Below are 16211 nucleotides of genomic sequence, written 5' to 3'. Positions count from 1 at the left end.
TTCTGGACCAAGTGTATGGGAATCGTCAGGACATTATGACTCAAAGCCTATATTTCAGTGAATCTCACCACACGTCTCCACAGTGCCTAAACGGTTGCTGAAATTTGTTGTAATGTGGACTCCCAGAAAACTCTGAGATGCAAAGGGGCAGACACGTGTCTTCTCTTATCCCTGAGATAGTGGAGGTGAGAGAAGAGATGCAGAGAGAGTTAGAGTGGGTAGGCATGACATTATTAAACATTTGAGTTATGTGGAGAAAATTATCATACAGCTGAATATTCCTAATGCCTGGGCAGAGCGACATCAACACAGGAATTGCTGTGCATGAGTAAGTCCTCTAAGTGCACAAGAAGGAATAAAGATGTGGTGTGGATGTTCTGGGACACTGGCATTGAGTGATAAGCTATAAAAACTAGAAATCGGTATTTTACCAGCATATCACTGTGGAAGATTTTTCTTCCACAATTGAAATCCCCTTTTCCTGAATGACAAACTGGGGCTACATTTTTCTGCTGAATGTAAAGCTAGATAGAATCTCACCTGGGTAGAGGTGCCTGAAAAGCTTCTGAATCTTGGCTAAATCTCTTGCTAGACCCTGAAGTTGGTGAGACTGCATAGACATCTTGTAAGTCAGAGGACTGTGGTGGCTTTATTATAGGCCCTGGAGGTATTACTGGGAGGAAAGGATACCTCTGTAGTGTGATCAGTCCTTGGGAGCATGATGGACGCCAAGTGGCCGCTTGACTCCTGCCCCGTTCTGTGACCACAGGGTGTGCTCCTCGCCTGGAGAGCTGTTTCCCAAGCTGCTGTTGGTCACCAGGGGTATGAGCCGAGTGACGTGGGGTGAGCTGTGTAAGTCCTCTGCCATGTGGCTCAGGCAGCCTGCAGCACGTCTCTGCATGGCTTACTCCTCCTCCCTTCCTGTCTGGAGGACCTTGCTTTCTAAAAGTGTAGCACTGTGAAAAGTAGTTTTTTAAGAAAGTAGTGTAGGAAAGGTAAGTGGATATGAAGGGAATATGAAATTTTCATATCTAGAAGGTAATACTGAATCAGAAGGAAGTCAGGTTTGTGGTTTGTTTTCCTTTTCCTTTCAAAAGATCAATGGTATTTGTAGTAGCTCACCAGTTCACCACATTTATTTCTACACGAGACAAGAGATACGAAGAATGCAGAATCCAAGAGACTTTTTTTGTTTTTTGCCTTAATCCTAGAAAACAATAGCTAACAGAAGCGAAGGAACGTATTTCAGACTTTCATTTTCTTTTGGCTGAGACTGAATGCAAGGCTCACAGGAGGTGCTTCGTGTCATGCCTTGCTCCTCACGTATTTCTCCAGATAAAGCAGAACGTGGCAGCCGTTGGACCGAGAGAAGAGTTTGTGGAGGAAACAGAAGACCAAGACCAGGAAGGGATTAGGAAAGAATTGCTGACAGCCTAGAGGCAGGCATTCTAAACTTACAGGGAGACGCGTCTCCCTGCTTGCACCTGCTGTCTCCATGTCTATATAGTGAAAGATTCGGGCTATAAACAGCCGCTTACCCTGGACAAGCAAAGGGGCCCCTGTGTCGGGAGAACAGGCCCAGAAGGCCAGTGAATGCTTGCCAGAGGCTTTTCTACGGCCTCTGTGTCTTTCTTGGTGCACAAGAAATAGGCTTTCAGGAGAAAAGCACAAACACAATATCCCAAAAGGGAACAGAAAATTTCACCAAAGTCCAGCACTTAACATTTTATTCAGAGCTCTGGTTTGTTGGAGGTGAGCGGTGGCAAGAAAAAAGTGATTAATAAAAAGTATAGGTTACTGATATATCAGCCAAATTAATTCTTGTAGTAGAATTAGTTTCTCCAATTTTTATGAAATTTCCCTTTGCTCAGTCAAAAGGCTGAGGTGTGTTAGATCTGCTTTCTCAATAGCTCTAGAAGAACTAGTCACCCTGATGTTTCTAAAAATACCTGCTTTATACACTTGCTTTGTGCCTTCAGTTGTCATATTTGGGAATTTGTTCAGGAAAATTATTGCTTTGGATACTGATACCATTATAATGCGGCAAGGCCTTCCTTCAGATTTTGATGTGGAATTTTAATGTCCTCCATCTGACATTTCATATAAATGTCAAGTGCTAGAATAAGTCATCCTTGGTTAATATTAAATAGAAAGGAGCTGTGTAGAGTTTTTATTTACAAAAATATTTTAAAGCCTTATTGCTTTTCTTTCTCAGGTACTTCTTCGAAAGTGTATTTTTTCCCACATTGCTTATCAGTTGAAATGTGTGCAACAGGCTCTTAGGATCAGACTTGTTCTGACTCAGTTTCAAATGGAGCACCAACATGGTAGATTTATGGTGGTAAAATGAGGAGACAAGTCCCCAGAGGAAGGTTTCAAAAGGGACATGTCCAACCCAGTCCTATGGGTCCGCAACATCTCAGCCAGATGAAGGCTGTGGAAGGGAGGGAGAGCGTGGCGAGGAAAGAGGGGACAGGGCCGTTTCTCTGGAGAGAGCTGTTTTGTTCCTCCTCCTCTACCCCACGCTGGGCTTGTTATGTGTATCCTTGTTGGAGACATTCTGGGTTGTGGTCTAGCTTCTGCCCAGACAAATCTAGGGTGTGAGAGGCCAGCTCAGCAAGGGCTTTGGTCAGACTTTTCTGGAAAAACTTTAACTTAAAACTTGAATAAATGCTCCCCACCCTCCTTAAAAAATGTATCCAGGCTGTTCTTCTGAGAACTAGAGCTGCAGGCTGGCTAATGAATGCTTTCACTCAGAGGACATATTGTTACAGGGTATGATTAATCTCCACCCTGAAAGGGAGTTTTCAGATGTGTAAGGTGACAAAATTCTTTTTGGCCTATAAATAGGATCTCTGGTTTGGGATGAGGTTTGTCGTGGTGGAAAAGCAGAATGAGTTTCCGTCTGCTTCGTTCTCCTTTTCCAGAGTGTGTGTATCGTTAACATCTACTAATTACTCAGTACTGTAAGGGATTTAATTTCTTTGCAAATATTCTTTTTCACTCTATAGTTTTCCCCCAAAATAGTCACTTTGCTCAGAAATAACTAGTAATGAGTGGCTAAGGCATATTGGTTTCTCTACTAAATTTTGTTATGCATTTTCTGAGGCCTTTTTTTTTCCCCTCTATACTTTCTCATGTAGAAAGAGAAGCACATGAGGTACAGACTCCTCTGAATGACAGATTGACATATGCTGAGTCTGTCCTAGAAAGAATTTTTGCTTCTTGTAACTAAGGGGCTATTGGGGACGGGCAGGAGGTTTGCTGCACTGGGCACTTAAAGCAGAAAATGTCCTTTCGTATGGGTGAGCAAGTCTGGATCCACCTGATGTTATTCTTTCCAAAATGTTCAGTAACGGGACTGTGAAGTGACCGGTGCCACCTGGTGGAGAATTCCAGTCAGACACTGGCTGACACGTTGGAAGCAATCTCCCTCACTTCTCATGAAATCTCAGAACTAGAAGGCACGCTGGCAAGTTTATTCTCTTGTCTCTTGGCCAGTCCTGAAATAGCCCAGTCATATGAGAAGCTCTGGTGCTTTAAAAGATTTCAGAGAATAATATTTGCTAGCCATTAGCAGGAGCTCATGCCAAAGCTTAATAATAATAACGATAAAAACAGAACTAGCCAATGCTAATCACGTGCTTGCCGTGTCCCAGGCACCTGGCTAAGCGCTTTACCTCCATTAACTCCTCAGGACTGCTTTCTGCGGTCAGCACTTGCATTATCTCTGTTTTACCAATGAAGAAACTGAGACATGGAGAAGTGAAAACCTTACTCAAGGTTACTCAGCTAGTAAGGTGTAAAGCTTTCTAGACAGTAAAGCTTTGAGGTGAGATTTGGACCAGGGTGGTCAGAATCCGGGCCTGTGCTGTTCAACGACTTCCTACTTCCTGAAACTCAGTTATTGCGAGTCAACACGTCCTTGGTGTTAAACGAAGCTCTGACTTTTCAGATTAAATCCCTGATTACTTGTAGAGATGGATAAACCCTCATGATCATCCTCTATCGATAATTATTTCTCAAGAGAGTACAGAGTGTTGAATATACAGGATGTTTAATGCCTAAAATTATTATATCAATTTAAGAAAATAATAAATATTTGAGAAATCTGGTAGACATTGTATAGGTTCGCTTGACAAAATAAAAACATGAGGCCAGAAAATGAAAGGGAAGAGGTGATGAATGTATTTGGAAAGTAGTGTGATGAAGTGTGGGCAGCAATGAGTATTTGGAACTCAGGTAGATGTAGTGAAAATATATAATCATGAAATTAGCCTGAATACCTTATAGAGTTCTATCTCAGAAAATTGGAGAAAAATCAGTGGAAAATGAGTCTGAGAAAAAGAGGAACAGTGATAAGCCGAGAACGTTTATGGTTAACTGTTGTGCGTTAGTAGTTTTACAATTTCTGCAATATAATATATAAAGATGAATATAATTTAATTATAAAAGAAAGCAGTAGCATTTTAATGTAAAGAAAGAACTATCACCAAAATACAATTTAAATTATTTTTAAGAACTTCTAGCTTATTTTCCCAGAAAAACTAATTTGTTTATGAATGAAATAATAGATACGAGACTACTTTGAAAGTATATTACACTGCAATGGCAATGGTATTACTCTTTAGAAAATGTAGAGTTGGCAAATTTTCCTTTCCTCATCATATTCTGTTTAGAAAAATAAGCATACAATTTGGACTCTGGAATGGACCTGTGAGAATAGCTTCCGCCTGCACTGTACCCGTGTTTGCTCCTTTAGCACGACACATAGGGCTTCATAGAAGTTGAGCAAGACCTCAAACACCGCAATTTTAAAGATTCCTAGAACATTACAAGTTACTACATGTCAAACTGGTTTGCAAATATTGTGACATTTTTAAGTGTTTACATTTAATACGTTAATGCTCTATGCTTTTAAAATAAATACATAAATGTAATGACCCAAATAAAACTTAATTTGCAGATATTATCCAAAGTCTTTTATGAATGTAGGGCTCAAATCAAATAATACGAATGGACCCCAATGTCATCCAGATCGTGAGGGAGCACTGTGATTTCATCCCAACAGGTCAAATCCCTTCCCATTCTCAGAAAGTCTAGCTCATTCTCCTTAGTCTTAGTTTTTTATCATCTAAATTAAAGCTTACAGATGCTCCCTAAGTAGCTGAGGGGCACCTCTCTTTCCAAAGGATCCCAGAGAATACGGTGCAAGAGTGGGGACCAGTTCACAGGGGTTTATTTTATAGTGAAACTTCGTAACATTCATTTATATGTCATATTTTGTATGTTTCAGATAACACAATGAAAGTTAAAAAAAGAATTAAGAAACTGAAAACAATCAGTCACAAAAAATCCCTGTGCTCTCGGCACCTGGAGAGCATAATTGCCCAGTGAGCACCATTGAACGACCATCAAAAATTTTGTTGACAAAATTAATGTTTGAGGAAGATAATGTAAGGAAGTGGTTTTTTTAAATAACTGTATTCTTATGATTGCTTAGCAGGTCTGCTAGGGCATTGGGGGTACGCTTGAGTGGGTGTGCTTTAGGTCACGGCCACAGCATCAGTAAACCCAGCACCATTGTATCCATTTGGTGTAAGAGTGCGTTTCATAAAAAGGTTTTGTTGCCAATTTTTTTCTAAACCATTTATCTAATGAAATGTATCCATCATTTCAAGACTCTATGTTTGAACTAGAACATCACAAACCAAAATATTCATAGTAGCTTAATTCATAATAGCCCAAGCCTGGAAAGACCCCAAATGTTCACTAGTAGGTAAATGGATAAGCAAACTGTGGAATATTCATGTGGTGGAATACTGCTCAGTGGTACAAAGGAGTGAACTGCTAACGCAGGCAACAACATGGATGAATTCTCAGTCGTCATGTTGACTAGAAACAACCAGAGACAAAAGACTGTTGTGATTTCATTTCTGTGAAGTTCTAAAGGCAAAACTGTGCTAGAGTGATAGATGCTTGGGGTGGGGGAGTGAAGAGGCAAGAACCTCTCTGGAGTGACAGTGATGAATATTTTCTATTTTTAATGGGTTGTGGCTACACTGATGTTTACATTTATCAAAAATCATCAAACCATATACTTAAAACTCATACAATTTGCTCTATGTAAATTATACCTCAATTAAAATAATGAGAAAGAGAAACAACCTGGAGTGCTTTTTACCCATTAAAAAAAACTTCAAACTATTGGAGCTTAATATAGTACCTTCAAATATTAGTATGGGCTAACTTAAGAAATGTTCATATGAAGACTATTTATGTAGCTTCTGCTACAGCCACTTGGGATGTCGTCAGTTATGCTGTTCAGTGTTCCTATGCAGATCTTCTATGCATTCATTGTGTATTTCTTGATGAATTGCTATATTTCCTTTTACAAAATGATAGCAAATACACAGCTTATCAAGTTTCCTTTCTGTTGTTTCTCCTGGGCACATTGGATCTAGGCTAACCATTCCGTTAATGCTGCCATCTTGAGCACTCTCACTCATGCTCCAGAGTTTTTCTTTATTTGTACAGTTAGCGTGAACTCTCCCACTGCCCTCCAGGGAGCTCCACCTGGAAAAGTAACCTAGTCTCCTACCACCTCTTTGGAATATTTTCCCTATTGTAGGATGTTTTTGAATGTCTTCAGCCGGTGTTACATCTATCAAGGTTTCAGTTTGAATTACGCCACAGGCTAAACTTTCGATCTTGGTAGACAATTACCTACTGCAGACCTCATTTTCATCCTCTGAAAATAGACACAATGAGTAAGCTGATGCTATCATCCCTAAAATTTTATGAAGCTTACTTTCTAGTTCTGTGTAGCTGCCCTTGCTGCATGTTGCCCTAGCTCTAGAGCGTGTGCGTCCTCCAGACAAAGAAAAGACGAATTTTTCTGATTCTAATTTACTCTTCAGTTTAACTTCCTTCATAATGCATTTTTTTGACTGTGGAATTCTGTGGCCTTTCCTATACCCACTGAAAGCTGAAATGAGTTGCCATTGAGTTTGTGTGGAAGCATGACAGAAAGAGGCCAATGAATCCAGCTTGAATTTACGATTCTTCCCCAAGTAACCAATAACTGCCCACGACTCAGGTTGTTAAAGCGTGTTTCAAAGACAGTTCAGTTACATCTAAACAGTTAAAGATCAGGATTATTGTTTTTCGGTAACTCCAAAAGGCTTTTTTTTTTAGTACAGGTTTATGTATTTCTAGGCAAGAATATAGGGGGTTGACATTTGACTGTCTTTTTGAAGAAGAAAGTTTTCATTGCTGTGGCTAACTTTTCCCTAGGAATGTGTTTTTAAATCTGGTTTTTGTAATATGGTATAACAGATCTTTACAGTATGGCTTCTTTTTCCATTCTCGCGTCTGTGAAATATTGAGGACATGCAGTTTTTGTTTCTCAGTCTGTGTGGGTAAAATCTTTTATTTTTGTTTCCATATTGTGATTATTTCCATATTGTTTATCATTTGCAATTGCGTTCCTAATGGCCATTGATGACTAAGTTTTATGTGACCTTTGTTTCAGAAAAACTGCTTTCCAAATCGAATTCATGATATTTAGAAAGACAAGTTTTCAACTTTGTGAGAGAATCCATGCAAAATCGTAAGCTTGAATGGCCCTTCCCCACACTGCCAGTGAGAAGACACCCAACATGTTCTTGGTGTGACTTAATTATTTGCCCATGGTTTTATTATGATCACAAATCTTCATGGGATTTGGGGCCATATTTTGATTATGCCTCCAGTGAGCTATTTTATGAATTTTTGTTGGACTTCAAAAAATAGGTATTATAAAATTTAATTGGAAAGAAATTATGCTTTCAAAACTATATGACCAAATTTAAATATAACTTCATTTAAAAACAAATTATTACCTAAATATTAACAATATTTTCTATTCCTGCTAAAATCACTGTGACAAGTGGGTTTGTAATGTAACTCACTTATTACTCAAGACAGTTATCCCTTATGTTTTTATGAATGAGGGTCTTAAGGTATTAAGGGATAGTAATTAAGATTTTTCCGTAGTATTAATATTGTCCCAGAGAAGACTCTCCACTTGGTAGTTGGACCAAACCAGTAATATTACTATTCATTAATAGTCAATATTAATATTAATATTAATAGTCAAAAGAAGATGTATCTTTCTGGGTGTATGAACACACATACTCTCCTCCCATCCCCACAACATATGCACTTTCCAACACACATAGCCACAGACTTCCACCACACTTTTTTGAGTCATTCATTTTTTTTGTTTTCTTTTGAAATATTTTCAGATTTACATAGAAGTTGCAAATCCCTTCACCCAGAGACTCCATTCAAATTTTACTAATTGTTCCAATAATATCTTTTATAGCAAAAAGATCCAGTCCTGGAACATGCTTTGCATTTAGTTGTTGTGTCATTTGAGTCTCCATCAAACCAGAATAAGTTCTTCCTTGACCTTCATGAACTTGACTCAGGTCTGTGATTTTCTAGAATGTTCCTGAATTGGTTTGTCTGGGGTTTCCTCATGATTGGATTTAGGCTCTTCCTTTTTGGCTGCAGTATCATAGCAGTGATGCTGTGTTCCTCTTACTGCATCTCATCAGGTGGTAAGCAACATCGATTTGTCACGTCACTAGTGATGTTAACTTTGATCATTTGAGTAAGGTAGTATTTGCCAGGTTTCTTTAGTATAAAGTTACTATTATCCCCTTAACAATTGATAAGTGTTTTGTGATAAGAGACTTGGAGCCTTTGTAAATATTTTTTTCTCATCTAAATTTCATCCACTAGTTTTAGCATCCATTTTTGTTTCTTGCCTGAATTATTATTTAAATGATCACCAAATGGTGATTTCTAATTTAACTATTCTTCTACATTTATGTTACCATTCTGTAAGGAAAATTTTTCTCTTCTTTTCACTTATTTATTCATTCATTTATTTATATCACTGTGGGCTCATGGATTCTTATTTTATTCAATGAGATATAATATAACACTATCATTATTTGTTTGATAATCAAATTGTCTCAGAATTGGCAAGGGGAAGCCCCATCAAACTGGCTTCTGAAACACCCCCATCATCCTTTGAGCACATTTTTACTATTTGGTATAACAAGACGCTCCAGACTCATCTTGTACTTTCTGTGCCAGCCTGGAATCAACTATTTCTTTGAGATGCCCTGCTTTCTGGTATTTAGAAGCCAAGATGTGGACACTTGATGTGTTCCATGCTACTGAGGTGTTGTTGCTCCCAAACCCTCTCAGGGAACAGAGTTAGGAAATATATCTAGGTATGTATTTTAAAACACACAAACTTTTACTTCTATATTCATTCATCTATCTATCTATCTATCTATCTATCTATCTATCTATCTATCTATCTATCTATGTGAAAGCATAAATTCACACTGATACATTCAATTCCAAACAAACACCATAGAATTCGTTCTAGCTTTTCTCCTTTTCAAATTTTTAACTCCCTTTTCAGGCAGTGAAAAACATGGCTCCAATTAGCCTCAATGTATTTATTTATTTGTTCAGTCTACCTGTAAGTAACAGTCTCCTAACACTTCTCTTGGCCACGTACCTCATGCAGGCCCCCATCATAAATTCTTACTGCCATATCAGCTAAACCATTGGCCTTTGGTGTAAATACTTTCCCCATGTTTGTTAGTTCATTTCCCTTCTCTCTGTCTGTCTATCTCTCTGCACATACATACACACACACACACACATACACACACACACACACATATGTATAAAACATTGGCAATTTAATGAGTAGGAAAACACTGTTTTACCCCATGGATATGATATAATCGTAAACTGATCTGATATGAATTAAATGGACTGTATCTTCAATTAGTAAACAAGTTAAAGATTGTAGTGGTAGAAACACTTATTATTTGCTGCTTTTAGGATGTAATTGTTCTTCAAATGACTGTAATATTTATATATGTTACTTCTTCCTTATTAAGAATCGTCTACATGATTACCTCCAAAACGTTTTTTTAAATACTCTAAATTCAGTGATGGGTTTTGCAACTTTTGAAAAAATGTGTTTGAGGGGCCGGCCCGGTGGCGTAAGCGGTTAAGTGCGTGCGCTCGCTGCGGCGGCCCGGGGTTCACGGGTTCGGATCCCAGGCGCCGCGCACCAACGCACCGCTTGTCAAGCCATGCTGTGGCGGCGTCCCATGTAAAGTGGAGGAAGATGGGCACGGATGTTAGCCCAGGGCCCGTCTTCCTCAGCAAAAGGAGGAGGATTGGCAGATGTTAGCTCAGGACGGATCTTCCTCACACACACAAAAAAAGTGGTTTTGCCCAAAGGCAATTTTCTTTTTTTTTGTTTTTTTGTGAGGAAGATCCGCCCTGAGCTAACATCTGCCAATCCTCCTCCTTTTGCTGAGGAAGACGGGCCCTGGGCTAACATCCGTGCCCATCTTCCTCCACTTTACATGGGACGCCGCCACAGCATGGCTTGACAAGCGGTGCGTTGGTGCGCGGCGCCTGGGATCCGAACCCGTGAACCCCGGGCCGCCGCAGCGAGCGCACGCACTTAACCGCTTACGCCACCGGGCCGGCCCCACAAATTTCTTTTTTTATAAAAATATCTGAAAGCACAAGAGATTCACATGATGCAAGGAAGATAAAAACCATATCAACAAATAATAACAAAGGTTTGCAGTGTGTTTGCATAAGGCAAATAGCATGCAAATAACTAAGCCAAACCTTTATGTTAGCAGAGAACTCTGTCTATATATCTGCTGAAAAAACGTATTGAAATGCACGAGTTGCTAGACAACACATGGCATTGCCATATTGTTGTCAAAATGTGAGGTACGGCTCTGTAAGGAGTTTGCTCGCTGGCTATGACTTCACTATTGCTCTGTGATAGAGTTGTTGTTCAGTGGTTAAATTGCTCTATTCTGTGCTCCAGTATTTGCATTTACATTAGAGACCACAGGGTGAAGGATGCGTCTTATTAGTGAAGCATCTAGGTTGATTCTTCATTGCTCTGTAGCTTGTATCATGATTATGAGAAAGTTTAAGCTCTGATACTGACACACTTCGACATATTTATGAGGCCTTCTTCTTTTGTGTTTACTTCTCAAGAATCTTTATGAAACTGATGGCCCCAGAGAGACAGCACATCCTAAAAAACTGTAGGAGCACAATTAACTCTAGAAGGGTGATTGATGGCTAGGCTCTTAAAAGCTGCTCTCTCCTGCCAAGATGCCTCCGTCTCTGCTCCTAGTCACAGGGCCATGTCTACCTTTCAGACAGACTAGCGATCAGAATATGGAGATTTTATACCTGATGGTTCAGCCCGTTAATTCAAAGAGTATAATAGATCTCTGAAATGTTTGGATTGAACTTTTGGACAAATGGCCTGTGGCCTCAAGTATGTTTTGCTGAGGGACAAATCTGAATCTCTCAGGCTGTGGGGTTTGCATGTGGGACCTGCGGCTCACTCACTAGTGAATCAGCTTAGCTGACTCTCCTGAGTTTGCAGCTCAACGCAGTGGTATCCCTCCCTTCTGTTCTTACAGTCACAGTCACATGGAAAAGTATATTCTTAGTGGTATTCTCAAATTTCAGCATTCGTGAAGCTCTTCCATCATATCGCTTGTTAAGGTTGAGGGTCCAACACTATAACACTGTCTCTACTCTTATAATTCCAGCAGTATTTTTGAATAGGTGGATTACAATTACATTGAAACTCTTGATAAATTGTGATGTTGCCTTCTAGTTAGTGGCTAAGCATTGCTTTTTCTTTCTTCCTTTCTCCCTCCCTCTCTTCTTCCTTCTTCCTTCCTTTCTTTGTTTAACAAGGCTCTTCATCTCAAACCAGTGGTTTTATATTCCACAGAATCTTTTATTATCAGAATCTTTTACTGTCATTCTTTCAGGGCAATATTTTCTTTATGCTGTAATCAATCTTCGGCATATATATTTCAATTTTAAAGAACCATGTATATTATTTTACATTACAGTCATGTGTCACTTAACAATGGGGATATGTTCTGAGAAATGCATCATTAGGTGGTTTCTTCGTGTGTGAACGTCATAGAGTGTACTTACACAAACCTAGATGGTGTAGCCCACTACACACCTAGGCTGTACGGTGCTAATCTTATGGGACCACCGTCATATACGCAGTTCATCGTTGACTGAAACGTCATTATGCCGTGCGTGACTGTAGTTCAGTACTTTCATCTCTGTTCTTGTTTGGTACTACTTTGGCTTCTATTTTCATTGCCATATTTAACTGCAGCGCTAGTTAGCTGTGTTATAATAATATAACCATAGTCAGAAAGACCTGAGCTGAGACTCAGCTCTGAAACTACTAGCTGTGTCTGCACGTACTTAAAACTGAGGGTTAATAGTACCTATTTCACCAGTTTATTGTACATATTGAAAGAAATAATGTATTACAGTGCTCATCCCAAACCAGGCATACAGTAAAGATGGATAAATGTTAGAAAATAAATTCCGCTAGGCAGGGATCTTTGACTCATGTTCACAAGCACCTAATACAGTGCCTGGCACACAGTAAGTACTCAATAAACAAATGTCAGCTGTTGCGTTGTTCTTAGGCTACTATGGCTGTCATACCAATGCTTGGAAAATTAAAGGTAAATGATATGCATGTGAAGCACATAATAAAGGGTCTGACACAAAGTAGGTGATTTAGCTAGAATCGTATTTTTAGAGACATATCATCAGGCAAATGATTGGTTAGTGTTCTTGGGAAAATATCTTCGGAAAGGCTAAAGGTCTTTTGTTTTGTCCTTCTCAGGCATCCTGTTTTCTCTGGTGGTGATGCTGTATGTCATCTGGGTCCAGGCGGTGGCTGACATGGAAAGCTACAAAAACATGAAAATGAGAGACTGCGTGGATTTCACCCCTTCTGTTCTGTATGGCTGGTCATTTTTCCTGGCCCCAGCGGGGATATTTTTTTCTTTGCTAGCTGGGTTACTATTTCTAGTTGTTGGCCGGCATATTCAGATACATCACTAATCCAACTGTTGCCACCAGTGCTTTCTCGGGGGATTTTAAAACGGAGCGTATATTCTTTCGTTTTGTTTTAGTCATCCCAGGGTCAAATTAGTTGATCTAACTTTTTAGCTGATATTTGAATTAACCATTTTACTTGCAATTTCCTCTAATAAGGTCCTAGAAACTCTCCAGACACCAACATGCTTCCATCTTCTCTAAGTGCTATCAAGAACCTAGTTCTCTAGGGAGCAGGTAACAGGGGCCTCTGTTTCATTGTACTTGGTGGAGTTCATGTAGGTTGCAAAGGCCTGGTGATCGCATAATACCATCACCCGGGGCCAATCAAGATTTGATTTAAAGCCTCCTTGGCGTTCACTTCTGTTGCTCTTAAAAAAAAATCTTTGGACAATAATTAAGAATAGAAAACAAATGTTTTCAGAGAATTTACTCCATGTCTTCTCTACACACATACATATCCACATACACACTCACTGACACCTGTGGGCAAATTATTCATTATTTAAAAATAGAGAGCAGTTGTTCTGGTAGCAGGAGCCATGCAAACTCATTAGTTAAAATGGGCCACAACAAAAGTGAGAACGTGTACTTATTCCACTTTCTAACCAACAGTCATTTGGCTACCTGATTTTATTCATTTAATTGTGCATGCTTACACAAACTTTAAACTATATTTGAAAGGGCAAATCTGTATACCAAATTACCTATAATGCAGATAGGATTTTTATGAACTTAAAGTGGGTTACTTGTATATGTAATATGGTTGAAAATATGTAAAAACCAGGCACCTTAGTTTAGTACATAATTCTATTTGGTATTTTAAAATTCACATTTAAAATTATATTGTTGGGGGCCGGCCCCGTGGCGTAGCGGTTAAGTGTACGCATCCTGCTGCTGGTGGCCCAGGTTCGGATCCCGGGCTCACACTGACGCACCGCTTGTCAGGCCATGCTGTGGCGGTGTCCCACATAAAGTGGAGGAAGATGGGCAGGGATGTTAGCTCAGGGCCAGTCTTCCTCAGCAAAAAGAGGAGGATTGGCATGGATGTTAGCTCAGGGCTGATCTTCCTCAAAAATAAAATAAAATTAAATTAAATTAAAATAAAATAAGATAGTTAATATGTTCAGCATGTGAAAATTTATTGATGAAATGTGCTTTTAATATGCATTAGCTATAAACTTTCAAAATACTTCCATGTGAGGATGATAATATCCTTGCTTTATTAAAGACTATGAAATAATTAACTTTTCCCAAGATTTCATGGGTTGTAGTTCTTCTGATCATTTGATTCTCTTAATTATTGTCCCTCAATTTTTTCATCTTTACAATAGGAATATTAACATTTACAGATCTGCTATTTCCTTTAACCTCTTGGAAGTAAACTTTTTGCAGGTGGGGGTGAGCAAGGGGACTGGGGGTGATAATTCTTTATTATTTACTAGTGTAGACATTTTGCATATCAAAGATGTTTGTTTGGCACTAATTTTGATTGAAATCAAATCCATCTGAGAAGCCTAGGTTGTATTTGCATTTTGGAAGCCTCCACCAAGGAGGAGTTTGGTGTTAGTGAAGGAACAGAGAACCCGCGTGGGAAGGGAGCTTTGTTCCAGTGGCAGCATTTTACTCTGCAGCTGTTGTGAATACCAAAGACAGGACTCAGAGGCAAATTAAGAGTGACCACATAGAAGATGCTGTGAGACAGAGGGACTGTTGCTTTCCATCAAGTTGTTCCTGTGATGGAGAGATTGCCCAAGTATTCTCTACACAGCCCATGCTTTCCATTAAACCTTATTTCAGTGGGGGAGAGTAGCAAAGGTATGAGGTATCTACAGAATAATGAGGGCATTGTAGTGTTAGATGACAGGACTTGCATGTAATAATTAAAAGAAAAGACACAAAGCTTCAGGAGTGTAACTGGTTTCTCAAGCCATTTCAATAATATCGAAAATGATTTTGTGATACTTTCCTTTGTCTTTTTCTGTTTCATTTTTATATTGCTTCATTTATTCCTTTGTTTTTGGCTTGATTATTAGAAAAATAATTATGGGTTCTGTTATGCATATTAACTGTGATATTAAGTTGTGGCATGCCATTAAGTTTTTCCAGACGATGCTAGATGTATTTGATTAGTTCATGTCATCTGTAAATACAATTCCTTTTTGTAGAATTTTGGAATAGAGCCTTTATCTGATGTATTATATGTCATTTAAATTTCACATACAAGCTGCTTTCAGTAAAGGTTTGAATATTTATAAATTTCAGATGGTTATCCTCACTTTCTAATACATTTATGCGGCTACCATATATTTATCATAAGGCAATTGGCTGAATATCTGATGTGTATGACACTTTTACACAGATCCACACTTTAGAAGTATTTCATAGTAGTAAGGCATCAATCACATTAATTCAAACACGTTTCCTGATCTACTTACTAGCAATCCACGGAGGAAGGAAGGTGAGTTGTGTTTGCTATGTCAATGAGTAAAATATACTTAAAAACAGCAGAGATATACAATATATTCTTGTAACAGCCTTATATCTGATTTGGGATAGTGTGTTTCCTTTTATTTCTCTATTTGGTGTATTGATTAATTTTCAGAAGCTTCCAAAGTGCTAAAATCTCTTTTAAGAGTGTTGATTTTGCATCATAAAGTTTCGATTTAACAAATAAGATATCTTTTTGGTGACCTTTCTAGAAAGAGTGAAATAAGAAGACGGTGAGTTATGCCCTTGGACTTGAGTGACAGCTGTGATCTCTCCACATTGTATTTGTTCAGTGGGTTTAGCTGAGTTGGGTGTCGGGTAGCACATGCGCTGAAGCTGGCTGGAAAAACCATGCAGAGAAGCTGAATGATGGCGTTCAATGTAGGGGCGGAGGGGAGGACTCAAAAATGCTGTTAGGTGTGCTCTTACTGGTCACGTATTCACTTTTATGACTAATCTATGAGATATAATTATTGAATTTGAAGATTAAAAGTCCACTTATAAGGATATGTGATGGAGGGGGTGTCAGTATCTGGTAATTATCCATCTGTCATTAAGACTTAACGTGTGTGTGTTGCAATGATAAGTTTGGGTAGAAAGAGATAAAGTGAATGATAGAAATCAATGTATTTGAGATAAGCAAATTTAAAATTTTAAAAATTTAAAATTTTAAAAAATCAGTTTCACCAGAGACAGTAATATAGCTA

At 38.8% G+C, this 16211-nt stretch overlaps 1 protein-coding gene across 1 annotated transcript in view; it reads left to right on the top strand.

Moving 5' to 3' along the window:
- The window catches only part of TMEM182 (transmembrane protein 182), a 55672-nt gene extending 40228 nt beyond the window's left edge, over window positions 1-15444 (top strand). Inside the window, exon 5 of the mRNA XM_058534381.1 lies at window positions 12800-15444. Coding sequence (XP_058390364.1) covers window positions 12800-13020 — 221 coding nt within the window. The 3' untranslated portion in view covers window positions 13021-15444. The remainder of the gene's footprint in view (window positions 1-12799) is intronic.
- Window positions 15445-16211: the final 767 nt, after the last annotated feature.

Source organism: Diceros bicornis, chromosome 40 (assembly GCF_020826845.1).
Source record: "Diceros bicornis minor isolate mBicDic1 chromosome 40, mDicBic1.mat.cur, whole genome shotgun sequence".
Classification (NCBI taxonomy): Eukaryota; Metazoa; Chordata; class Mammalia; order Perissodactyla; family Rhinocerotidae; genus Diceros; species Diceros bicornis.
The sequence above is the reverse complement of the archived record's forward strand: the minus strand, read 5'-3'. Positions and strand labels throughout refer to the sequence as shown.